At 40.9% G+C, this 27711-nt stretch overlaps 1 protein-coding gene across 2 annotated transcripts in view; it reads right to left on the reverse strand.

Annotated features, from left to right (window-relative positions):
* unc5db (unc-5 netrin receptor Db) overlaps positions 1-18312 on the reverse strand; it is a 189460-nt gene extending 171148 nt beyond the window's left edge. For both annotated transcript variants that reach the window (XM_034597032.1, XM_034597031.1), the window contains exon 1: positions 17886-18312. In XM_034597032.1, the coding sequence (XP_034452923.1) occupies positions 17886-18003 (118 nt within the window). In that variant the 5' untranslated portion in view covers positions 18004-18312. The remainder of the gene's footprint in view (positions 1-17885) is intronic.
* Positions 18313-27711: the final 9399 nt, after the last annotated feature.

The following is a 27711-nucleotide window of genomic DNA, read 5'->3' on the forward strand; positions in this document are numbered from 1 at the left end:
CACTGAAGTGCAACAAAATTTCTAGAAATGATTTTCGAAACCTTTTTGTCTGCAATTACCATTCTGCTTTCCATACAGCCCCGAGGGCGACTCATTACTCAAGGACTTAACGTGGTGATGGACTACTTCCATTTATTCCACCCCGTCTGTCTATAGAGAAAACATCTATCCAGCTCAACAACCTCAACACGGATGCTGGGACTTGACTAAAGAAAATCAGTGGGGACATTTGTGAGTGGGGTTTTATTTCCTGTTCTTTCTCCGCCACCTATTGGCTTTTCTATCTTACAAAATTACTGAATAGCCACCTGGTGTACAAATTCAGACTCTCAATGTTTGTCCAAGCTGAATAGCTCTATTCATTGAATGGATTTGTCAGCTTTAATCAGTGACTTCGCATTAATTAGGCTTTATTCAAAATTCATACTTCTGCAAAACAGCATTGGTGCAGTTAATAAATAAGTGCGAGTGCCTGTTAATCATGTCGAAACATTCCTCTCCCAAACTCCGGCTCTGTCTCCACACTCACACTAATGGTGGGACGTCTCCTTGACCTGGTAGCAGGTGACGTTAAAAGCTTAGTGGTGGGAGGTGATTTCTATTACTTTGCAGGAGATCTTTGAGCAAATATGAATGTCACACACCCTGTGCAGAGAGGGGTCGACGAAAAGAGATGGCAGTTATCTCAGTGTGTATTCCTCTTCTGAGAACATGACATTATATCACCATTCTCAAAGACCAAGGGGAAGTCCTATATGGCAGGCATTTCTCTCAGGTAGGGCGATTAAATGATAGAGATAATTATCACAAAATAACTTTTCCTCGATAGAAATATAAGACATGTTCCATACAACGTCGACAGAACTCATTCCATCCATGTTTTGACAGACAACATGAACAACCAGTGACCAATCATGTGGCTTGAATAGAGTTACAGCCACGTCAGGTTAGGGTTACGCATAAAGCACAGAGTGTGGAAGCAGCAGCAGCACACGTGCTAGTGTTTGGGCTACTGCAGCCATGCACACCAGTGCAACAGGAGTGGGAGCAAGATAAAAGAGAAAATGACGACAGAAAATATTACTGAAAAGTCGGGCAACAGCGTTACCGAAGAGGACACCTCAACGGACACAGCCCAGGCCTCAGAAGACGAGGACATTGTTGAAAAGAAGGATCAGGGCAATTAGGTAGTGTGGAGATATTTGGGCTATTTAAAGTCCGACAAGAAGCAGAGTAGTGTGCACTGCAAATTGTGTCGAAAGCATGTTCCTATAAAGACAGGTAATACCACTAATCTTTTTTTACCATCTGAAGCAGAGATGACAAAAAATGTGATTTGATTTATATCGATATATATATCGATATCGACTGATTAGAAAAAAATTATTGTGATAACATATATTTCCATATCGCCCGACCCTACTCTCAGGTAAATCATTGGATATTTACCACAGGGCAGGAAAGGCAATTTTAAACAATGCTTTATATATATATATATATATATATATATATATTCATTTTTATAGGTTGATTGATATAAGTTGATAGAAATGTCCCAAAAATGTACTGTAAGATTAAAAGAGAATAGCAAGAAAAGATGGTTCTCATACATTTTGTCATTCCTACTAGGATTGTCTTTTTCTTCTGAGCTCTATGTAGTTCCTTCAGTTTTCAAACCTGGGGTCCCATAATGCTTTAAGTGATGTAAGCAGGAGGTGTAATGTTGCCATGAAGACAGTGAGGTGTAGCCTTTAGCTGGAGCTCTATTTTGGCGTATCTGCATCATAAAAGGTTATGCTGCATTAGCCACTAGCTTTTCCTGGAATCTCTATATAAAACACTTCCAAGTACAGAAAGACAGGAAAGCATCAGGTGACACCATGACTGAACACTGGTCACTGTTGATCACCCACCTAGGAAAGGCATATCTCCAGACAGCATTTATCTGGATGGTATTTTATGTCATAAACTGTAGGAAGAGGCACGCTGCGTCATACACCAACGGCTGACATAATGTGTTCCCAAACAAGCAGCCGCTTCCGGCCAGTGACACAGTGCACGTCACTTTGTTTCATAACTGCTATTTATTCAGACTCGCGCTAATGCAGCTTAAAAAGACAAAAGCAACGGCAACAAAACAATCAATTCCCGGGATGCTGTGTGGGCACAAGCCACGGCAAATCAGCAAAGATGCATCATGGCCCACAAGGTTGAGATGAATATATGTTGGTTTAGATGGGAGGGTTGAGTAATCCACAGTGGTGCTGACCCTGAAGAGCTCTGAGATTGTATCAAAAGCCAAAATGAGTTTTAAAAAAAAAAAAATGGAGCATGAAAAGAAGGCAGTAGGAGGATGCCTTTAGGCACACAAGAAACGGCCGAGTTGCACAGCCACTACCCGCTAAAGACAAAGCAGAGCTGAGTACAGTGCAATATTCATATTTTAAATGCTTTACCAGGTCACAAGCCAAGCTGTCAGGACCTGTTAAATCAAATGAAAACCAGTAGAGTAGCCCTTTTATTTCACCATCAAAGCCCATACTCATTAAACAAAGGCTTTACATGGTGCAACTCAAAGCGAATAGCCATCAATAAAAAAGAAAGGATGTGAACAACCAGTAAAAGGTGGGAGGAGTAACACATGCCAGGTGTTTCATCACCTTTCACCCACAAAACTCGGAGGAGATAGCAGCAGTCAGCATGATCAGAACTCGTGTTCCTGTCCAGAGGTCTATCTTTTGAAATACTGCCGCATGCTGTAAAGTAATACCTGATGTCTCTGCCACGGTGACAGGCTTTAAATGTATTTTCATGTTACCCTTCATTTCACAGTGGCCACGACCGTCGAGAGGCTAGTCCTGATCATTCGTCAATTCAGGTTGATACCTGCAGTGAGTAATGTTGGATGAAAGATGTGGCTCATGTGGCTTGTGAGTGAACAAACTGTCAGAAACAGACAGTCCATAAAACAGGGATGTGCCCACAAAGGTGCCTTTGAGGCGGAGAGCAACACTGGGAGCTTTCTAACATTAAAAATGCATGTGTAGCATTTTTAAGTGTCAATATTCCACAGTCTAATTTACTGTAATGCTTTTGTGTACTGACCATAAAACAATGAGACCATGGTGGGACAACTGGCCTCTATCTCACGCCGGTGCCATTCTTTCTCAAAATTAAGCCTATAATTCTTATAAATACTTTTTATTGTAACACTACTTCAACCTCACAGTTTTTTCACCAAATGTTCACTCCATGTCTCGAGATGTCACCTTCATTAGCATAAGAAACAGGCTTATTCCTATTGAAAGAGAGTTTCTACTATTGCCAAGTGCTGGTTCTCTCTCTATACTATTGTAAGGTCTCAAATTAACTCTGTACAGTACCTTAATATGTAAATGTATTATATGTTGGTTTTACGATATATATACCAACTCTATAGAATTGAATAGGGACAGTTCAAGAACACAGGAAGTTTTGTGAAATTTGTGATCTAGTGTTTTATTGTCAGAACAAAAGAAGGGCATATTCCCAAGAAGCAGGAAAAATCATCTGGTATAGCTCTTTGAAAAAACTCCATTAAAGACTGTCTTTGTGTGTGTGTGTGTGTGTGTGTGTGTGTGTGTGTGTGTGTGTGTGTGTGTGTGTGTGTGTGTGTGTGTGTGTGTGTGTGTGTGTGTGTGTTAGAATTCATTTGAAAGGAAATATTCAATATTGTCTTGGGGAAGTTGCATATGCCAAGACACATTATTATGACTATAACAAAATGATTTAGTACAGTCGACATATTACAACCCTTATCTTTCATATCAATACCATCAGCAGTGACATTAAAGAGCACAGTGACATTTGGGGAAATTTGTTTACTGTAAGTTCACCTCAATTAAATACGTTACGCAGGTCAATCATAGCACAAATACTGGTAGCAGTTTGCTGAGCTCATTACATAACACGTGTACATTACTTTAAGAGTAAATTTACTCTTGTATTCGAATTTTCAAATCCTTTTCATTCATGTTGGTAATCATCCATTGGTTTTACATAGCTAAATTAGTAAATTCCAAATTGATATTTTTGTCACCTGTAATTTAGTAAATACATTATTTGTAAATATACTTTTTCAAACAAATACAAACTTAATATAATAACATAACAAAATGCAACCTGGAAAAAAATAAGTTTTAAGTACGTACGTTGAAAGTGAAATAAAACTAGCAATCACATTTCCAACATCAATTCAAACTTTTACAAGTTTACTCGTAAATTCTCAAAAAAACATTGTCCCAATGCTTAGTTTCATTTTAGCATTCTAAACTGGTATTCAAGGGATCAGCCCTTCAGTTTTACAGAGAAACCATTAACATAATGAAATGATAAAATTTGAAATGCCACCGTGTTTTTTTTCCTCGACAGAAAGTTGAACAAAGAAAATGGTTTGACTGGAAGCTCAGGTTGATATTTGAACACATCTGCTGAACCGTCCTCTAAAGTGCAGACACAACACGACAGAATCAAAACACATGGACTTTTAAGACTCATTCCAAAGAACAAGAAATAAATCTAACTCACTATGGCCCCGAATTTATATAATTTTCTTTAAAGGCAAGATATAAATAATTTCTAACTGCAAATTATTGTTTAGTATATTTTCATATATATGCCCAAACATTTTCAGGTTCCACAGAATGAAATGTTTCTCATATATAACATGTTGACTGTCTCTTAAGGAGATAGAAGATAACTCAAATGTAGAAATGAAGACATTTCTTGTCAGTCTTTTTGTGTTTCTTACAGTGGGCTGGAATACAAACAGCTTAGTCAAACCACTTTTCATCTTTAATTTTCAGTCTCTTTTTTCCATCTGTTTTTGAAGCAGTGATCAAACAGGTGTATGATTGAAGGAGGAAAACACCTTATGTTTCAATAAACTCTTTATACATCAGGAGTGGCCCGTGGCCATTCACTACATCAATTATAAACCAAAAACCACAATCAAACATATTTCACCCAAATATTTGTTTTCACTTCAATTACAATGTTAAAATTCAGTGATTTGACTTGTTGTAGAATTCTCTTTCTTTTTAGGAGGATTAAACTGAAAACAAAGTGATCTCTGGATTACTTCCTCAAAAACAAAGATAGATTTCAGGGCATGATATCACACATCTGTATGAATTCAATGTAGTTGTAATAAAAGAGAATGTGCACTAATATTTTTGAAACAAAGGAATAATTTTGTCTACTTACGCACAATACAGATTTTGAACCCAATATTATCAGTTAAATATAATTATATACTATATAAATCTTTTTCCCAGGGCTGGCCACTTTAGCGATCTCTACATTCGTGGCACATCTGTACCATTGGAGAAGGAATTCTCAGAGTTAACACAAGACAAACCCCACAGAGGATGAATAAAAACCAGTTGACAAGCTGTCAACTTTGCAGAGGACTGAGGTAGGTCTGACCTGTTTATGAGGGTGGATTATTGTGATTGTCTACTTAACATGCATACAGTTTACTCTCATGAGCACCAGCGAGACAAGAAAGAGCAGGTGTTACGCCGAGGCGGTAAAATCTTTATGGCTGTTTTGACGGGGCACCAACACGCCAGGATTTCTCCTGGTGCCGCCGATGGCCAGTCGACAATGACAGATGAGGGAGAGAGACAGAGAGTGAGAGAGGGAGACAGAGCGACAGCTGGGCAAAGAGCACTGCTTACAGCTCTGCAATAAAGCAACAGCACAAAACACAAAGTTAGAGATCTTTTGTGTTGAGAAAAAATGTAAGAATTTTTTTTTTTGATCATTATGAAACTGAGGCGGAACGGCCTTCGACGGCTGCCACAGTCTACCTTGTCAATTAATGAGAAAAACTGTGTAGGCCTGTTGGTCGGTTTTATTCTGTTTGACTCAGCTCACAGCAGCTGCGAGTGTGAAGATGTGTGATTCCTATTGTTCTATTGGTTCTGCTGCTGTTTGCAAATGTAAAATTGAACCCTTGTTATAAAACATGTTGTATTGGTGTTTTTGTCACAGACACTTATCCATTCTAAAAACAAGAGTTGAACATTTGACAGTTATTGGTCAATTAAAGAGTGTCATTTATCGATGAGAGTTTTTTTTTAATCTTTATTGGTTTTTTTTATATTATTTTAAATGCATTTATTTATTGAAGTTCTGTTTTCTCAGCTAAGGATGCTAAGGATGTCGAGGTTCAAGGAGCTATTTTTTCCTTGTTTCTTGAAGCAAAAAAAGAATAGTATTTTGTTCATAGGACTTGAGGCAAGATAGAAAAGATAAATGATGATAAATAAATGATTACACCATCATGATATTGACAATTACAATGTTGATAACATACAGTATCTATCTCAGGTGGCACACTATTGCAGTGGTTCTGTTTCCATGTTGTCACTGTGTCTGTGTGGGTTTTCTCTGGATGTTACTGCTTCCTCCCACACTCCGAAGACATGCAGGTTAATTGGAGACTCTAAAAATGACCTGTAGGTGTGAATGTGAGTGTGAAATGTTGTTTGAAAATTACAACCACTAAGATGCTTGATAAGAAAAGAAAGATTATTGTTTAATGACGATATCTTTCTCAAAATGTCTGACAATTTTATAGTTTGAGATTTTTATTTAAATCTCCAGGTGCAAAATTACATCACTATTGAAGAACAATTTTTTTTAAGTTCTCATCAGTGCAAGCAATCATCTCATTGTTCATGTTATATATTCTGTATATTCAGTTTGTCTCTGAGTACCTCTGCAGATGATGTTGACTTTAAAATGCTGCAGTACTTAAAGGCATGGCATCTGGGGTGACATATCTGCAACAGGGACTAGGACTGCTTGATTATTATCAACATTGTCACATCATCCATTACACACTCAGCTCTATCACTGGCTCAGCATCAGCACCTTAGGTTGTCAAGATGCTCATCACATCATCTGTGCTGTCTCATCACCTAAGCAGAAATTTCATCAAATCTGAAATGTGATTAAGCTCAGCCAATTATCTGGAACACATTACTGCCTTTAAATCAGGAATTCATTTACCAAAAGTATTTGGAGCAATCACGGCCCCCCTCATGTATAATTTGAAATGGGATGACTTCAGTGAGCCCTGGAGCCCTCCAGAGTAGTTCTCATGACAACAATCATATCCTGTGAAGATGAGTCAGTGCAGTCACTCGGGAACCATTTGTCAAAACTGTGGTTTACGTCGACACACTGATATTAAGCTGTTATTTAGGAGCACAGACAACTTCCACTTAATGTTTATGCAAATAAACTAGGGCTGTGACTTTGAAATCTGAACATTCATTTGAACATGAGGGGAGAAGTTCACATCGGAAGAAGTATCTAGTCTAGCTTGACCTATTGCTTGTCCTCTTGACCTTTCAGTAAAGTAGTTTCGTTGCATTGTTTTGTAACGAAAATGGAGGACGTTAGCAAGCAAAGACGTCCTGAGCGGACAATCACGACTCCTACATTTCTGTAAAGCAGCTTGTGGAAGTATTTCGGGTGCAGACAGCAGAGTAAAGAACATAGGTGAGGCTGTTTGTCGACTCTGAACCGTGCAATTTATGGGCTCACCTGATAGCGTTCCACCTGAGTGAGGCAGGGGAGGAAGCTCCACCGACAAGCAGAGCAAAGTCAAGTGTTCATCCTCATTTGTGATTTATAAGTCCCATGCACATGTCATCGCCATAGCAACTACTGTGAAATAGGCAGTCCTCAGGTCAAAGAGGAAGTCTACAGTATGGAAATATCAAATATCATGATACCATTGCCCTACAGCTGTTGATTTTATCAGGCAGTCAGTGCTGCTCTCTGTAGACTTTCACTTTTCCTCACTCTAAGCTGACTTGTTTGGTCTAACAGTGTCTCTGCCCCTTACCCAACACATGTACACAGAGGAAATGATGTGAAACTGCCCTAATGCAAGCTGAGAGCTACGAACTGAGAAGCTGAAAAATAAACTTTTCCAAGAAGTAAAGTTACTTTTCCAACTGTACAAGATGTTGATCCAGGGCCAAACTCAGGTCGTGTCTGACAAACACTCTTCTCATCAGAGCTGTGGCGCACACACTACTGTGCAGGATAATCCATGGGACACACATACTGTTTTTTGAGTAAGTCAAGTTGTTATTTGCAGATCCAAAGCTTCCAACTGCTCATTGGGCACATTGTGCTCACTCCAAATGTGTAATGTTATGTTAAGCTGCATGTAAATCCCTGAATGACAAAATATATTTGCAGGTGAATCTTTTCATAAAGTGTGACACTAGAAGAGGCTAATGTTATCTTTCCCGATTCTGCCACTCAGAATAACATTGAGGTGATCCTGCTGTACCAAAGTGTTGAAAATGTAAAATAGGGCACATGTTGTGACATTTGTGAAGGTAGAAATGTGTGCAGAGAAGAATATTCTCACCTAAAGAACTGAAGCCATTCCTAAAATGATTGTAGTCGGTGGTTACTCATTGGTGGTCGGTGTTAGTGTTTCTGTAGAGATGCTCATTTTCTGACTGTTCTGGTCATCTCTGAGCATCAACCTGCTGGTACAGCGTGTGGGAGCCCGCAGCGCTGAAAAACTGCAAGTGCAGCAAGGTGAAGCGCCACGCAGGCAAGGTGACTCACAGCTGCTCGATCGGCTGGAGAACAGATTTGTGCTGGAACAATGTTCATTAATGGACCTAAACAACACGTATCGACATTTAACTCGTGGGTTTGTAAAGTTTACACAGGGTTTATAAAGACTATTCTTTACTTACCACTTTTCCAATTTCTTTTTATATTTATATATTTATTCTTTTTATATTTATTTGAAAAAATTGATTCATATGTACAGATTGCATCCCATAGAAAAAACACTCTGCTGAAATAAAACCTATGGATTATTTCTAACTTTAAATTCTGAACTCCAAGTTTTCAAGATATTTGGACTTGAACTACAAGACTGACACTGTTGTCATATTGTGTAGATGTCTTGTTTTTAAGGTTTGAGTTGCATGATAATGAACAGATAATCTTTTTTAAATAACCATATTGATTACAAAGACATGATTGGTTTGAAACTTGATTTTCCTTGAAAATGTATTCCCTATTTATGCTCAAGTCTCTGCCAAGTACCTTCATGTGACTTTGTGCATTTACAGATCAACTGCATAGTCACACCAAATGCGTATTTATAAACTATAAAAGGACCAATGTGTAGTATTTAGTGGCTTTTGAGCTAAGAAATTGCAACTGAATACCCCTCCCCTCACACCCCCTCTTCCAAGATTGTAGGAGACAACATTGGCCTTCAGGTAACATATAAATACAAACATCTCTAGCGTTGGTGTTTGGTGTTTGGTGTGTCTGTTCTAGGCTACTGTAGAAACATGACAGAGCAGCATGGTGGACTCTGGAGAAAAGTACCCACTCCTGATGAAGATATAAAGACTTTATTCGGAGGTAATTAAAATAGGATTCTTAGTTTCAGGTGATTATACACTAATAAAAACATAATTATGAACGTTGTGTTGCATATCTGCCAAGAGATTCCAGCTAACCTGACACACTGGTGCTTTAAACAAAGCAACTTGATATCACTCGTACAAGGGAGCCTGGAATCTTTATGATACTGTATATCTAGTCCACTGTTTTGCTACTGTTTATTTAGAGTTCCAGCACGGTGCGAGTTGTTTGTCGTAGTTAAATTTGTAGTTAAAGCATGTCAGTTCTTTATGTTAGCATTATTCTGTTTTCATGTCCGCCTCGCGGTGTGCCCTCAGGTTGTTTACTTCATTTTGTGATTCATACGTGACTCTGCTCTACTTTTCATGGGCACTTCAAAAAATAGAAGAAAATGTGTGTTGTTTCATTAGGCACCAAACAGCCAATCAGAGACACTTCTTTTATTTAAACTACGTGAGTGCGACTGTAGAGTTTTGATCGATGGATTGTTGATTATGATTTATTATTGATAATTAATGATCTTTTTTTTACATTAATTTGATGATTATTCATGATTTTAATGTTGGAATTTGTTTCTTCTATGCTATCAAAATGAATGACACATTTAGGTTAAGACTCTACATCTGTTCTTTCCACTCAATTTTCACACAGCACTGTCGATCCTACTAACCCAATAACGAGGTTATCATTAACAAATCCCCACTGACCTTTCGTCAACATCTACAAAGATAGAAAAACCTACTATTAAACAGTTTCTCTGGACTTCTCTGCAGCACCTGTATGTGTCAACCACTGGTCCAAAACAGCGTGGTCCCATGACTAACATGTGCCCACCAGCGAGACCCAGAGGTCCTCCAAGCAGGACAGGACACAGCGAAATGAGACTGGAGCTGGGCAGTCCATTCATCACAACTTGTCCTCGGGCACTGCTGTGTCCCGGTAGGCCTGCTGCGCCACCATGGATCAACAGAGGACATGTTTGAACAGCTGACCCGAGGCCATGAAAGTGGATACAGCAACAGCAACAGCATGGAACTATCGGGGTTGGCATATCAAAGACTATACATCAAGGATCTAAGAAAGGTGCCTGTCATCTATGATTGGAGATGGTTTTTTGGACCATAAAATCTATCCATAATGTAAGCTAGAAATATACCAAGGAACTGATAGAACACGGATGTAACGGAAAACAAACAAACAAAACTGCATACCCACCCACATACTGTGCATTACCACAAGAATTCCATGAAGTAAGAAATAGTAATCCAACATTATTCATCAATATTAATTATTACTCTCACTGATAGTTTGGTGCATGACAGCTTGACATGTTCTGATAAAGACACACTGGTACGTTCCGATACTGATGAAATTGCCGGGCCAGGACTCAATGAGTACATGATTCAATGTACCGATCTGATTCCACATCTTTAAATTATATTAGTTTCACTCAGATAAAACTGCAATTTTCTTCTCCCAGAATTCTCTTCTTTTTTTGTCTCTCCAAAACAGCAACTACGGTTTTTACAGCAGAGAAGAAGTTTTTTTATACAGTATATATATAAAACTGGTATATATATATATAAACTGGTATTGAGTTGGTACTCTGGCATAGTCCAGTTATTGGAATCAGTATTTTTAAAAAGAGAAAATTGTATCAGGAAATTTCTAGTCACAGCTATAATCTAATGTAACCAGCACTTACAAGTAACAACAGCAGCTTTTAGATGCTGAATATTAACCGGAATTAATTGGAATATAGCCGTCGCTGGTGTTTGATGTTCGAGTGAACGGCTCGCTGCATGCTCACTAAAAATAAGAGAAGTCCCATTTTTGTCCTCGTCTCTATCTGCCCACAGGACAGCCTGAATAGATTCATACCTCCAGCATAACAAATACAATCAAAAGATGGTTGACAACATGCATTATACAAAATAATAAAACTCCTGTATGTCTGTTCCAGGTGAGAAACAGAGTCACTCCAGTCATGTATAGTGACATTTACATGAGATCAGCTGACATAGATTCCAGCCATGACCCCATACATCAACAAGACATGTCTTTCGATAACAATATAAAATTCTCTCTGACTTGAAAAGAGATGAGGCCTTTCACTTGACTCTGATTCTATACAAGCTCACACCCAGATGCTATCAAATAAGCCCTGCAATTTATTAATAGTATACATTGAATCTACACAGGACTGTGTTTGGCGTTCCTAATTACTGTGTGTGTGACTGTGAGCATGCGTGCACAATCGCGCCACAAACGTCCCCCAGAAGGCCTTATGGCTGCTTGGAGGCTTGCTAAATAGGATGCTATCATAAAGCAGCCATGTAAAAAGCTCATCTGGTGCACACCATCTGTAAACACAGATATGAGGAAGTTCACGGCGTCTGTGCGGCCTGACACCTCTGTGTTTGCAGTACAGTACTGCACTGATGTAATGCCAGCATTTGCTCCATAGCAAAAGCCTCATAAATGTGAGAGAAACACAGATTTGTGCTTTCATAAAAAACCCATTCTACCTGCTGCTCCTCGAGAGGAACTGCTCCACTATACGCCGGTGATTAATTAATGTTTGCAACAATAAATATGCATTTATTTAGAGCACATGTAGAATCTTCAAAGATTACAGCAATGAAGATGATGTTCACTTAATAGCTATAAATATTTAAGCACAGTGTGTGTGTGTGTGTGTGTGTGTGTGTGTGTGTGTGTGTGTACAAAATAAGTAATAAATAACCCATTTACAGTAGAGACAATAAGATGATTTTTTCAACTAGCTGTTATTCCTGTGTACAGTTCTTATCTATTATTTATGATGTATGAATATTCCATATACATTTACAATATATTAAAATATATTTTAATTATGCAGTTGGGCTGTTCTTTTGACCTTTGCACTGGCTATGTAAATTTGAAAAATGCAAAATAAATGAAGCCTGGGTCATTTCTGCTCTTTATTTGTGCAAAATATATCAACTTAATGCCTAGAATTCATCTGAAAGGAAATGTGAATCTACTTAATATTATATATAAACATCATCACAGTGATAATGTGCCTTGTCTCTGGCTCTTTTGAAAAAGGCAGTTTACCCTGTTGTAAGTCTTAGCTTGTCAGTATTATACAGTACAGAGCTTATCACATTTAAATCCCAAGTGTTTTCACCCTGAGGGAATTCTTTCACAAGTGCTTAAAAAAACGGGGGGGAAAAAGCTCACAGGGGAAAAGAAGGCTGTGTCCACATGTATCATTCAGGTCTCATACAAAGACTACAATATTTTAAAAGAAACCTACTCAGCCGCAGTCGCAACATGACTATGGAAGGAAGAACCTCTATGAACACAACCGATTGAGTCTGCGGACTGAGATGGATGGAGGGTATCTGCGGCGTTCTTAAATGATTTAGCGCTGTGACTGAGTGGGCCCTCTCACCCTGTCCTGATTGCCGTCCCCTCAGATTAGGCAGGATGGAAGCTACAACGTTCTTCTGGGGCACATCAGGACACGGTGACCCAAGCATTTTCTGAGGGATATTAAATAGGAAACAGGGCAGGAAATGGTCAAGCTGAGGGCGACAGGGGGAAGTTACTGATCACTAAAATGGTACTTCTTATAATTACTACAGTACCATTATAAATACTGCAGCCGTGTTGAAATTAAAAATCCAAATACCTCGTATTCCACCTGCAATTCTTCTGTGCCACATGGATCATAAACGAGACCACCATGAGTTGTAGGTAACCGCTCTAGAAACTGGTATAAATTAGGAGTTAAGGTTTTTTTAGTTATATTTTGAGGCCAATATTAATCTTAATCTGGTGTCATCCAAAACCCAGCAACCTTTATTTTGTTATTAATTAAAAAAACGCAAAACCACACTGGCCAGATAACACAAATACTTTCACAGCTCATTCATGGAGGATGTTACTAACTAGTGACATAACTGCTATTTCAGACTCGGCTGTCTCAATCTCATCCAGGCTCAGCCATTTTTATGGATTTATCAGGTGTAGGACGATGACGTCCCCAGATGTTTGCACGACAAATGTTAGGAATCAGGCGACCTGACACCCAACATATGCCGGGGCCTCTGCAGCATAAACCCACACGCACAGATGACATACAGTACTTGGAAAAAGTTGAATGTCCTGTATTATCTTCCAGCCACAGAGCTGACAGGAGAAGCCAATGAGCTGCAGGGCTGATTGCTGACTACATTACGCCTCAAAGGCAGCGCATTGATGAATCCACTCGCTGAAATGTGAAGGTAATAGTCTTGACATAGCAAAGACATAACTCACCGATGGTACCTGCAAAGTCCCCAAATGACAACAATCCCAAGCAGGAGCGGGTCCAATATGAAAGGGGACTTGCTTTTATTACCATCATCATTACTGTATATCATTTCGGAATGTAAAGCCATTTGGTTTCATTTAAATGTAAATCTGGGCACTGAACTGCGCACGTTGTCACCCACGGCAGCCTGACTATGATGATTCATTCTGGGATTGGCAGGGAAAATATAAGAGGCCCTTTACCGTCTCCGAGGGAAAATAACAGATTTGACCTTTGTCTGTTTTCATGAAAACCCTGTACACAGTGAAATAAAAAAAGAAAAACCTTGAGTTTCTTTTTCTAGAAAACAAAAGTAGCTACCGCTTTGTGCATCCTTTGCACTCAGGTGCGTGTGTTTTTTTTGTTTATCCCTGAAGAGCACAGAGGTCCAATCTGCAGCCTGAGGTCATTGGTGAACCAAGCCCCGCAAAGAATAGAAGAGTCCGTATCAGAAAAATGGAAAGGCCGTCGCCATGCGGTGATGGTTATTTCAACGACACTTGACACAACTGTGCATCTGGGAAGCGGGAAGATGCTGTACGGCTGCTAATGTGTATCAAATGGAGGTGACCACAAGGGGCCCAGGCATGTGTGCTCGCTGGCTCTCTCCGGCAAGGCAAACAACTCCACGCTCTGGTCTCATAACACATTCTCTTAATGACGTAAAGCATTAGAAAAACATGCAGCTGAACATGCTGAACGACTGGTAAATGAACTAGGTGACTTCAACAATCCTCAGCCAAATAACAGATAATCCCCTTTTCCATTATTTATTTTTTTGCTCTGTACACACTAAATCACACATCACATAAATTAGTCATCAAGTTCCAAATAAACTCGCCTGCATGCTAAGTGATATCAACAAGAGCCTTATCAGAAGCCTGGTTATAAAGGTATATTACAAATCAGAGCACTCTGACAGCGCCTTTTTGCATCTGTAAACAGGGCTTCAAAAGCAGATGAATGCATGTTACACCTCATACCATAAGGAAGCTGCATCCGTTTCGTGTCTAGCTCTGTGTGTGGCATGGCTGAAAGGCCTTTTCAATTTCCCCCACGGGCCACGCCATGCATGCTTATTCACGCCCATGTCACACAGGAGGGACCCTCCCCTCACAACCCCTCTCTTCAGTCTCACCCCCCCCTCCCACCTGCAAACTTCACCATTGATCCTTAAGAGCTTAAATCTTGCTGAGTGCGTGCTAGCGCTGTCACGTCCTGCTGCGGCGGGACCGCTGTCTGGTTCAACTAAAAGTCAACCTTGTGGGGGGAAATGTCCGTGTGACACCTGTCATTAGATTTATGGCCTTTGAGACTGATGTAACGTGCGGGGAAATGGCAACATGGAAGGTGTTGGTGCAGCACATGAGGCACAGGGCACAGAGCAAAATGTCACTTTGATTGCTGCGGACTCCATGCAGGCATTCACTGTGTTTTAAGTGACATTTTTATGTACGGCATCTGCATCAAGCACTAAAACTAAGTCAATTTATTGATTAGATAATGAGGGGAAATTTAAATAAATTAATGAATCACTTAAATCAGTTTTTAACACAAACATTCTGTCATATCTTTGATTAGGATTATTTCTTGGAGCATGACAGAGGAATATAAAAGAGGACAGTTTACTGATGTCACCTCCCAGGGCTTCTGGGAAATTAGGTCCCTCAAATTTCAAACTCTGCCATTTGAGCCAAAGCATATCATTTATTCTGAAAAACAAATTCAACATATTTTGCATCGAGTGAACAATTAGACTAGTTCCGACAACCTCTCGCAAGAGAAATCGGAAGTTGTCAGGTGATTTGCAGGAGATTTATACATTTTTGATCTACTTGAAAAACTCCGGATATTTAAGCAAATAATCCAGAACATGTTATCAGGGTTATTTGGACTTGTAGCCTCAAAACCAGACCACTCAGCAGGCTCATATGTATTGGCTGTTGCAGATGGGTCTGGCCCGCACACCTTCCAGATTTCAAACCATGCTGACAGCGGTCAGGTGTGGGAGTACCAGTAAAGCATTTTCATTCACAACCAAGATGGCTGCTGCTGGTGTGGAGAGGTTACTCGGAACTACATCAACTGTTTTGTAGCTCAGATATGTTGTGGGTCTGCTCTGCGACCGTTCACAATATCCCTGAATCGAGAATTAACGGCAAGGTTCCAGACCCACTGGCGAATGCGACCTGGTGTGACGATGCTGAGCTAATTGACTCGGGCTTAAGACTTAATGTTTTCAACAGAATTGAGGTGTGGTGCTTAAAAGATGAGGCGCTTAATAGGAAAGTTGCTTTATGGTAATTGTAGGGTCCAGTGTTTCTGAACCTTGACCCAAACCATCAGGGGACCCTGGCCTCTGCCGCACAGATTTTGACCTCGTCAGTCCCCAAATGTTTTGGAGGGGCGAAACTAAATTATCAGAGTGCACCTTTAGCTTCTGGTTGCTCATAAATATATGCAGCCTGTGTGGGTGGGGATTACAGGAGGACATTGCTTCATTGTAAAGGTCATAAGGGAAAAAAGGATGTGAACTTATGGGTTAAATGCAAAGTGTAATTATGCATTTAGCTCTTTTTTTCTGTTTTGAGGGCCGTGCTCCTTTTGATTTTAAAAAAAGGAGCTTGCTCTGCATTTGCACAACATGACGTGGCACCCGTTTCCCTGTCATGAAAGATCAACTCAAAACAATAAAGTTACGGGCAACTGTGTTTGTCCTCGTGACACAACGGAAAAAAATCACGATATAGACCCCGTCCAACAGACCACCAGATTAAATAATAAGATGAAAGAGCTGGAGTGTTATTGTGCTCATTCTAACTGGGGATGTTGCGCACACACATTCAGTGAGTGCGCTGGCCGATGGAGTCGTGATGCTGTGACCTCAATCTATTACTGCACTCAGTTCAGCTCCATCCGCAGCCGTACAGTGAGTCCAGATTGTGTGGCTCCATGAGGGGGGAGAGAGTAATATCAAATCAGACTCAAACACCATCACTGTACACACTCACCTATAACCTACATTAAGAGGAATCTGAAGAATCAGCTCTGAGCTGCAGCCTGAGGAGTTGTGAGTAAACAATTTTTTCTCCAAGTCACATCGAGAGGACTGAAAGCCAAAGATATTGAAGGGAGGTGTATGCTTGGGTTGTAACATTAGATTTAAATGAGTGAGTTTCGGTGCATGCATCAAATATCACCGGTCACAAAACCTGAAAGTATGCTTTGGAAAACGTTCCTTAACTGCCCCTCATCTGACACAGTTACCCCACTCTCAGTTGCATTATTACCATCAATAAAACACATGGGTGCATGGCTTTAAACACGTGTTGCTCAAAGGTGGAGGGCACCCCGCTGGAACCCAGCACTGCCGCCCTTTTCTACAGTCACTTTAGGTGCGTCAGTGGCAGAATGTTTCTCTTGTTTTGGGCTTGAATTCAACAGAAACGCACCGCACAGTCCGTCACACGCCACCGTGTTGCCTCCGGGTCATCATATCAGGGGGAGCATCGTTTTTCAAAACTGAAGAAAGACACCCACAGCATCAGTCCTTCAACTCCCAGAGCAAACCGCGGGGACATGCCTGTTGCACAGGCGTGCCGGTTCCACGCCGCGCCACAGCCTCCACTCTCCTGCACGCAGCGCGGGCGCGATGATGGATTCATTACAGACTGTGAGAACTGAGTGATCAGGGAACAATTAACATCGATTTCACGGGGATATGGACGCAGATAAAACAGTGGGACAACTTCACAGTGGGAGCTGCGGCTTGATGAGTCAATATGAGAGGACAGGAAGCTCCAACAGTGATAATAAGTCCGAGGATGGATTGGGGAAAAAAACGCACGTTGGAAGCTGAACGTGCACAGAGGAGTATTTGCTATTTAAAATTAAAAAAAAGAATAAAAACGTGATAGAAATGCCACACGTGCTCCGTAAATCGCGAGGAAATGCCACATGTGGTGCGTAAATCATGGGGATGGCACCAGAAGAGTGTTTGTAATACAAGCCGAGCACACGCGTTCGAAAGCCCCTGACACCAGAAGTAGATGCGTGCATGCGGGACAGCTCTTACCTTTAGAGATCACGCGTGCCGCGCAACAAACAAGGAGCAGGAGGCCCGTCATGGAGAGGTAACGTCCCTTTGAGAGCGCGCCCATCCCGCCGCGTCCAGCTGTCCGCGGGTACGCCATAGTGGGGACGTCTCTCCGGGTCTCCGCTGCCTCCTCTCGCCTCCTCCTCCTCCGGCGAGCTGCTGCTGGACGAGCCCCGGCAGCGCAAGTTCCTCCAGGCAGCCAGGGACCGGGGCAGTTTGGCGCTCAGGCGGACAGAGGAGAGGAGGGGGTGCTGAGTGGCTCTCTGGTTGGACTGTTGGCAGAAAGAAGAGAAGGAGCATCTTCACTTCACTTTGGCCGCGAGTGTGCGCGCTCTGAGTTTAGCCCCTTCTCCATCATCATCACCATCCCTGCCTGAAGTGTGGCTCCTGCAACCTAGCTGCACACAGACAGAGAGAGAGAGAGAGAGAGAGAGAGAGAGAGAGAGAGAGAGTGTGTAAGAGTGTAAGAGTGTATGTGTGTGAGGGGGAGGGAGAGAGAGAGAGAGAGAGAGAGAGAGAGAGAGAGAGAGAGAGAGTGTAAGAGTGTAAGAGTGTATGTGTGTGAGGGAGAGGGAGAGAGAGAGGTGGAGACTGAGGCGCAGGCTTCATGTAGACCTATAATCTCTCAAACATTTCTTTTTGTTATTAGCCACAACACCAGGGACGTGCACAGACATTTTCAGGGGCCATTGCTCAAACCTGAAAAAAGGGCAACGTCCCCCCCACCCCCCATGATAGTGTAAGTTAACTTATTAGCGCCGGCTACAGTTTCCTATAACCTAGTTTAAGCAGTAATATGATTTTGCATCCTGACATTAACAGTCATTCATACGATTGGAAACCACACAATATAAACTTCGAAGATGAGCTCTAAATAAATAAATTCAGGTCATTGTGAGTTGACTTTTGCAAATTCACACTCAAAGTTTGGACCATGTGACATGACAAGGGGCAAAGTGCATTGCATCTTTAAAAAACCAACACTTTATCAATTGGATGATATTGTGATTTAATTTGGTCCAACTTAAGCAAATATTGGGATTCTTTTATTTATACAGACACAATAATAGTTCAATATTTGTTCTCCTAGGGAGGTTCAGTCAAAGAGGGCAGTTGCCCAGGCAACATTAGCCCTATGCTGTGCACGTCCAGGCATGAGACCAGAGCTGTGTCTCAATTTCGGGGCCGCATCCTTCATTGGCAGCATTCTCACAGCGGCGCGACAAGACTGTACCAATTCGAAGGTTCCTCCAAATGCGGCCCAACAAATGTGTCCTTCCACCCCCGTGCGATGGAAGCTCCATTCCATTCATTGCGCTTCAGTGACAAATTGTTTTTCAAAGAGGTAATGGTGGACAAAAGTGTCAGCAGAATGTATTTTTAAATGTAAGATATCAACCAAACAGCTAACTGTAAATATGATTAAAAAGATTTTTTAATGTTTTTAATCAACCGAATTGTAGCTTTGTTGCTAGGTGACGGCTCTCACTAGGAAGACCAGACCGTCTCATTTCGGTTTGGTCGACTTGGTCAAGGATGTAGCCGATGTAGACTGCGTAGAACGGGTCCTCCGCAGGATGCTGCAGCTGAATTTGGACACAGCTCAAGACTGTACGATGGTGCCTAAAAGTAGAAAAAAGGAACTGAGGCAAGGATTCACAAAACCTCCTCTGAAACAGGGTCAGACCTGGTGATAAATGTGCCAGAAACAGTGACACTCAAGATATGTATAGTCAGAGTGCTAAATGATTTATTTTTCTTTATTCAGTCACACATACAGCGCAGAGAGTAGAGTGGCCCTCGGTGCTCCCGGGTGCCAAGTACACTTGTAAGACATGTTCCTTGGCATTTCTGCTCTGGTACACTATAGTAATTATTTAAAACTAAAATCTCTGGGTTTATTTGAGCCACAGAATAAGCTCAGAGTTCGGTCACTGTTACATAAGTCGTTAAAACATTTAAATATGAGATGAAAGAATGTTGTGTCGTCCCTATGTGTTTACCTATGCTGATTGGAGTCACTGATTGACCTAATTGTAGGAGATCAGGAACACCTAAGCCCACAGGAAATAGAAGGTGCGTTGGATTTAATGCGGCAATGGGCAGCGCTGACTTAACATGATGCATGTTGGTGAGAGCCCCGGCAGATCACGTCGGCATCCATCTTGAACACGCCTAAAGCCTCCCGTTTCCAAAGTCTCCTGCCCTTCTGGGCCATCCAGCACCTGCTTTTACTTTATTTTTCATGCCACAACACATTGCATTACATTATCCACACACACACATCCACATGATGCTACAAAGTCAACACACCTCATCTCTTATTGCTGTTCTTTTCACAGTGAATGATTTTCGTTCGTGCTATTTTGAGGCTTTTCCTGTTGTTTGTCATGGGCTATGAACCAGACTGTGACAATGTGTAAACACAGTTACTTTTAAACAGATCTCTGATCTTGTATGTTATTACCAGTTGTGTAAGGGGCCAGATATTCTGGTAAGTGTGGACCACCATCCCATTTTTATGTAAAGTACAATTTTACAACTAATGCTAGGATACAGAGTCAGCGGCAACATAAGGTGCACCTGTAAACATGTGTACACGTTATGAGCACCGTGATGACAGGAGCATGTGGGTGTATTACTGGGCCTTTAGTGGAAACTGCCTCCTTGTGTCTATTACTCAGTGAGAGGTGTATTTTAACCAAACCTGACATGAAGCTTTTTTTCCCTCCATAGAAAGGGGCATGGTATAAGTGAAACACCTCTGAATCGAATGCAGTCCAGTAGGTTTCCGTCTGTCAGGGCTGACGGTGGACGGTGCCTGAAAGGCCTTCAGATTTTGTTGCAGCTCCACTCTGAAGTGACATTCTCCTGTGGGTTGGACCTGGTGCAGGGGAAGGGGCTACCGCTCTGTTTCCACTTCTGTTTCTTCTGCTGCAGTATGGCCATCACCTGCAGCTTCTTCCCCAGCTGTTGGGGTCGATGCCTGCCTGCTTCGTGTCACGCTTTCAGACATCCTTGAACCGCAGGCGACCACTACACCTGGAGCTTGTCGACATCTCATCGTACGGGATGGCTTTGGGGAGCCGACTGGGGTACATGCTGTAGACATGACCAATCCACCTGAGGCGGGGCTGACCCAGCATGGCCAACATGCAGGAGGAGTGAGCACATTCTAGGGCCTGTGTGTTGGGTACTTTCTCCTTTCAAATGATGCCCAGGATCAGGATACTGCATAGGCATCACATGCACTGTTCAGCTGCTTTTCTAGTCTGGTATAAGGGTCCAGGCTGTACAGCATGGTCGGGGTGACACAAGCTTAGTAGACCTGGAGTTTGTGTGAAAACGTGTTGGACCACATGCTCCTTCACAACTTGCTCATCACTGCAGTGAGTGTATGGTTCCTGTGAGCTATATCATTTATTCTTTAATCCCTCAGAGACTAACAAAGACATTACAGGAAGTGAAGTTTTTGGTTAAACTAATATTAAAAGCAACCAATAAAAGCTTAACCTTCGAAAACCGATCATAGCATTGATGCATGTTGTTGTATAAATCCTGAACTGACAGTTAACAAGCTTGGAGTGTGTGTCTGAATAGTTCGATTCTCTGCTCTCCAAAGTGACTTTAATGGTCCTTTATGACAACAGATTTACAATGCACGCAAAGAGGTGGTATAAAGGAAGCTTGCTGATTCAACTGGACATGGAATTTTCTCACACTCACAGCATGTGGGTGTATTACTGGGCTTTTAGTGGCGAAATTGCCTCCTAGTGTCTATTACTCACCAAGATAATAAACCAGTGTAGGCCCGTATCACCAACAGCTCTTGAATCGCGTTGTCTTTCCAAGTTGACATCTTTGTTGGTGTTCTCTACATGTATGGCAGCTATTGGTCATCATGAGATATCTGTATCCTTTTTGTTTTTGTCAGTTTTGTGTACATCACGTCATCAACACGCCCACTCAGTCGCTGTGAATTTTCCAGACGTTTCACTCAGGAAAAGTTTCAGATAATGTCCAGAGCAACGGGCTTTGACAACTGCCAACACAAAGCAGCGTTAATGTTCACATACTGTATGCTCAAACAAAGGCGATGGAGGCCGGTGACAGTTCACCAAAAGGAAAGTCAGGCTACACCGAAGGTCATGATTTATAACTCTTGATACCAACTGAAATAATAAGCTTAGAATTGACTAAAATATAACACTATGTTCAGACATCTCTTTGTCTATATAGGCTTCTGAGGGTTAAGAGAAGGTCGGGGAGAAAAACAGCGCCCAAACACAGCACCAGTGAGTAGCAGTTGTTCAACAAATCTTCTTAATGGTAAAACAGACACATCTGAAGACTACCAGCAGAACTGGAGGGAAACTCAGAATACCATTATTGTAACACAGCTGCAAGTGAATGCATCATGACTCATCATGTATTTCAGCTGACTGTGTTTGTTGCCAGTAAATATTTAAGTGGTGTTTTTAACAAATACTTGTGTGCTTAATTAGAAGCTAATTACCAACCAACACTGAATATGTGTATCAGTGGGAGAAACAGGGGGTCAACAAGGACCCACAGCTCATTTTTGCCCAGAGACCACCTATGGAGCCGATCTGGACCTGCCCGGCTGAAATGTTCTTTAATCATAATCCCCACAGAATTAACCTTCATTAGCTTTTAACTCAGTGAGTGGTTGACTGAGCAGAGTTACGCAGCCTTAGCATGTATAATTTAACACACAGCATATCCTACATTATTTTAATTATTGTAATAATGAAACATGTATTAAATTTGCAACCATGTTTTTTTAATGTTCTTTTTCTTCTTTTCTTCGATCTCCACTGTTATAGCTGAGGATTCAGTGTTGTGCATATGTGGTCACACATGACCAGAACTAGCTTTGTGCTGCTCATTGTTGTCTGTAATTTACAATGAGGTCACAGATAAAACGAGAGAGAGAGAGAGCACACCTAATTCTATATGCTTATGGCACATTTCAAGTGCTGTTAGAACAAATTATGTGCAAATTATAAGAATATTAAACTGAGAAGCGTCGGCTTACAGTGTAACTATAATATATTTAACTACACCAATGATAAAAGTAGTCATAATGTCCACGGTACATGATTAAAACAAATGACAGGTTTATAAGAACTGTGTGAATTCATCGTTTTTATTCTCACTTTAACAATAACTGCTTATCAACTCTTTCAAAAATCCACCAACTTAATTTCTTGTTGATAATCTTTGCTGTCCTGTCAGTAACTGTGCTGCTGCTGTGTGGAATATCACTGGCAAGCTTCACTCCCATCATGCGAGGCCCAGGCTGTTTCGTCAGGAAGTTCTTGACCTGATTCTGTGTGGCAGAGATTCTGCATTCAATTATGTTTTCCCTCTCATCTGAGAGAGATGTGATAGCCTGTAATCAGTGTGACCAGCAGACAGCTCTATGGAATGGGTTTACATATGAATTTCGGGATATTAAGAAAATTTGATACTGAGGCGAGCGACCCTCGCTATATCTGAATGTTCACAATGTAATTGGAAGGTGTTCCCACGAAAAGAAGCATTTCTTAACTCATTCATCAGGCACAGCTGTCATGCCTCCCTGTGCTGCTCATTGATTGGTAGTGAAACCTAAAATGTTAAAGAATATTAAAGGACCAGTGTGTGATTTGGTGGCATCTATTGGTGAAGTTGTATATTGCAAACAAATGTATAGCCATTGTCTCACCCCTTCCAAGTGAGTAGAAGAACCTAACGTTGCCCCACAGGTAAAATAAAAACCCCAAAGATCCTCTCCAGAGTCAGTGTTTGGTTTGTCCAGTGGGATATTGTAGAGACACGGCCGTGCAACATGGCTGGATACATGCAAGAGGATCTGGCCCTTATATAAATGTAAAGGGCTCATTATAACATGAATTCTTATTAATGAAAATAATAATTCATATTTTTTACATTTCTGTGATAGATCGCACTAAATACTACACACTGCTCCTTTTTGGCAAAATCTTCAAAGTTTGTATGCCTACAAATATTTGTACTTTCTTGCTACACAGTGCAAATAGCTTTGTAACATCAATGGATTATTAACCTTCATATTGAATACGAGTTACATCCTTGAATGAACAGTCTTCCAAAAGAAAGAAAAATAAAAAAATCCCACACTGTTAAAGAGGTTGTGAGGCTGAAGGTCTGCAAGCAGCCTTGTATTCTTCTTTGGCCTGAATAATGTCCTCAAAGTAGTTGTTCTCAATCAAAACACGCCACTCAATCACTGGAAGTTTGGCTTGGCTGTTGCTCTTCTCTAAGTTTATACAATTATTTGATAGTTTGCTAAAGTTGTGTAAGATTCTCTAATTTGGAGGGATGGATTGTCTTTGTTTGCGCTATGATAAGAGGTTAATGTTCGTATGCCTGGCTAACTAGCCTAGTGATCTTTCCAAAGAAAGTGCCAACACTGTTACATAGGTTTGCATTATGTCACATTAGTATTGATTAAACTAATATTACTATTGTTAATAACATATAGGAAGAACGGTACCAATTTTCAACATTTGCAACATTTTAACTCAGACCTAGCAATTATGATGTGTTTTCAACACACGTGGAATTTCAGATTGCTTGGAAGTAAAAATCTGATAGTCAAAAATAATTATCATCGCAGACCCAAGGACATAATACAATTCAAAGTCAATAGCTACAAATGAGAAGCCTGCTTAAAATGATGCACTCATATATGTCAAAACTTGGAATGGAAGTTATTCGCCTGTTATGTAGTCGGGGCTCAGAGGCTCTATCAATAAATGCAGCATTTTCAAGGTGTTCAGCAGAGGAGCACAACACATCACGACAAATCAGGTTTCATCAAGATGTTCAAGGTAAGTGAAATTTACAAGCACAAAGGAGCGGCGAACGTCAGATAAGCATCTCATCCTTGGCTGACCACTTTCATAACATCCTGCTCTGGACTGGGCACTTGTGACAGGACTACAAGGGGAAGTTGGAGGACAAAACTTGAAATGATTCACCTCTTGTTGCTTTTTTATTTTAAATGATTGGGTGAGCAATCAGTGCAAGTACCTGCAGCCATGCAGATAAAACAAAGTGGACAGCCTCTTGTTTTCCTGGATTTGGAGAGAGCTGATAGAATGGTACAGAACTAGAGTTCAGCCGTACTTGACTGGAGTGCAGCGTTGGGATTATTGTGCAGAATAATTGAAGCTCCAGTGGAGGTACGTTCCTGAAAGGCCAACATGTCTCTCTCCCTAAAAATGATTTTCATTGAAACTGATTTGCACAACACCAAATCACGAAGACTATTAGCTAACAAACTCATCAGTAAATATGTCAATGTGTCAAACATTTGTTTTATTCTCCACAATATGCCTCCTGGAAACTAAAGAGATTAAAAAACCTATGGTTATGTTTAATTAAAGCAATTGTTTGAGACTAGGTCAAATATTGTGATTTAAAGTAAAGACTGACCTGGAGAAAAAGATAGGACACATTCCCTTTTTCTATATTCCAACCTAAATATGTTATGGCACTTTTCAAAAGATTCTGGCAGCAGAAGTTTTTTTTACAGAAAAATGAGACGTCCCCTGAGCAGACTGGTGGAGTCTATGTATATGTTGTTTTCCTCCAGACCTCGACCAAGTCTTGTACCTAATGCTCAGGCCACACTGGATGTGTCACCATGCGTTTGGGTCGCAGAACCTCTTGCTTTTCATTTCGGCGCCCATGGTATCAGGTTAGAGCAGCAACACTGCCCACGTTTGACATGCCTGAGACAAATGAATCCATTCATTTGTTTATAGGTTTTTATTGTTATTGTAGGACCAGAAGATGCACGGCATTTAGTGGAGTGCTTTTATTTGAGGAAATACAGTGCTGAGACCAGAAACCTGACGTAGCAGCTCTGCAGCAGACACACGCCCTGTGTGAACAACGATCAGCAACGCTGCTGTCACGCGCTGCACCCACACCCAGCATGACCCAGGCATTACTGCAGCCAATCAAGAGACGCAAGACATCAATCAGGTCTCTGATGGTCATGTTCCCTGCACAGCCAAACAGCTACTCTGTCTGGCTGTCCTCTGGTGTCACCACATTAAGAATACATTTGTTCAAGGCAGCAATAACATATCCTTGAAACAGTATTTGTAAGTCAGGGAACAGGGTTGAGCAGCATGAGGCAGAACTCATTTAAGGGTAAAGATATCTCACTGGTCAATTTTAAGATGGTGATTGTTGCATTCCACTCTGTCAACATGGCCCAGCAAAAAAAAAATAGATAATCCATTGTAGTCCAAAATGTTTTATATAACAAATCTGTGAGCCATTTTGTTGCATTGCTTAACATGTTCCTCCACTGCCATGAACACAAACACCTTATTCTAGGTTTATTTCACAGACACGTCCTACCAATGCTGAATATACAGTACTTTAGTGTAAAAAAAAAAAGAAGATTCCTAACAATGCAGAGTTTACTTTAATTTGATGGACAAAAATTGAGGCAATTTTCAGACATGACCTGTGAGTAAAGTGCGGAGAATTGGATACAGAGTTTACCCACAGTTTGCCTTTCACACATACAACGCAATGGGAGATTCTCTGGCATTCACAAAAGCATCAAATCCTCTGCATTATTCAGGCAAGAGGTGGAGGAGCCGGGCGAAGCAGAAAGAGGCAGGAAGTGATGTATTAACTCTGCTGTGGAGATCACATGATTTTCTTTCTGAAAGCAGCTTTAGTTTTCCAGAGGTCTTCGCCGCCCAGTTTTAATCATAACATAACAACTATTTTAAATTAAAACATAATGGAACCTTGCAAAGTGTAGGAAATGGAGCAAGGGAGGGTAGCACCTGAAAGATGAAGTTTAATCATTTTGATCAAGACTTTTGTCCAGAGCTCAGTTTGACTCTCGATGAAGCACTGAAAGTTAAACTTTAACAAACCCAAGCATTCACAGCACTTCTACATATTAACCAGTGGTGATCCACTTGCTTTACAATTTGCTGCCATTACTAAGACGTACTATAACATTTTGCAAGACCTGCCTAAAGTTGTGTCGTTGTGATCTATGTCTACTGTATCTCTACTTTTCATTGATCACTTTATAAAGGGACTAACTCACTGTAATTTGTATGTGGCTCATTACTTCCCTTCTGGTGTTTTCACAGTGCAAACCATGTTTCAGGTTGATCCAAAGTTTGGTCTGGGCCTTAGTTAGAGATTCCCTTCTCACCTGCTATATTGCTCAGGACTAAACAAGGTACTGTACGTGTGGAAGTCTCATCAGACTGTTCTGTTCAGGAAATACAGTTGTGTCAGGGTTTAATGTTTATAGGACCAAAATGCAGATGACAGATCTAGCAGCACAGAATAATATATTGAACTAAAAATATAAAATATAAAGACTTACTGTAACTGGAAGGCAGGTCAAACGGAAAATGCTAAACTCTAAAAGGCAAAAGAACCAAGTCAGCTAACGATGGTTAGCAGCAGGAGCACCCAAACATAGAGATGACCTGACAAAGACGAAGGGAAACACAGAGACACACAGGGGAGGCGGGGATAATAGAACACAGGTGAAACACATTAGGAACAGGTGCAGACAATCACAACGGCGGGAAACAGGAATAAAACAGGAAGTAAAGAGAGAGACGTTTCTGAATAAAGCACTAAGTGAAAAACTAGACAAACATAGATACAAATAAAGCTACAATTTAAAAAAAAAAGTTTAAACGATACAAACCTTTACCTTTGACCTTTCAATAAGGTCATCCTTGAGTTCAAGTGAATG

The sequence above is a fragment of the Hippoglossus hippoglossus genome, chromosome 9 (assembly GCF_009819705.1).
Source record: "Hippoglossus hippoglossus isolate fHipHip1 chromosome 9, fHipHip1.pri, whole genome shotgun sequence".
NCBI lineage: Eukaryota > Metazoa > Chordata > Actinopteri > Pleuronectiformes > Pleuronectidae > Hippoglossus > Hippoglossus hippoglossus.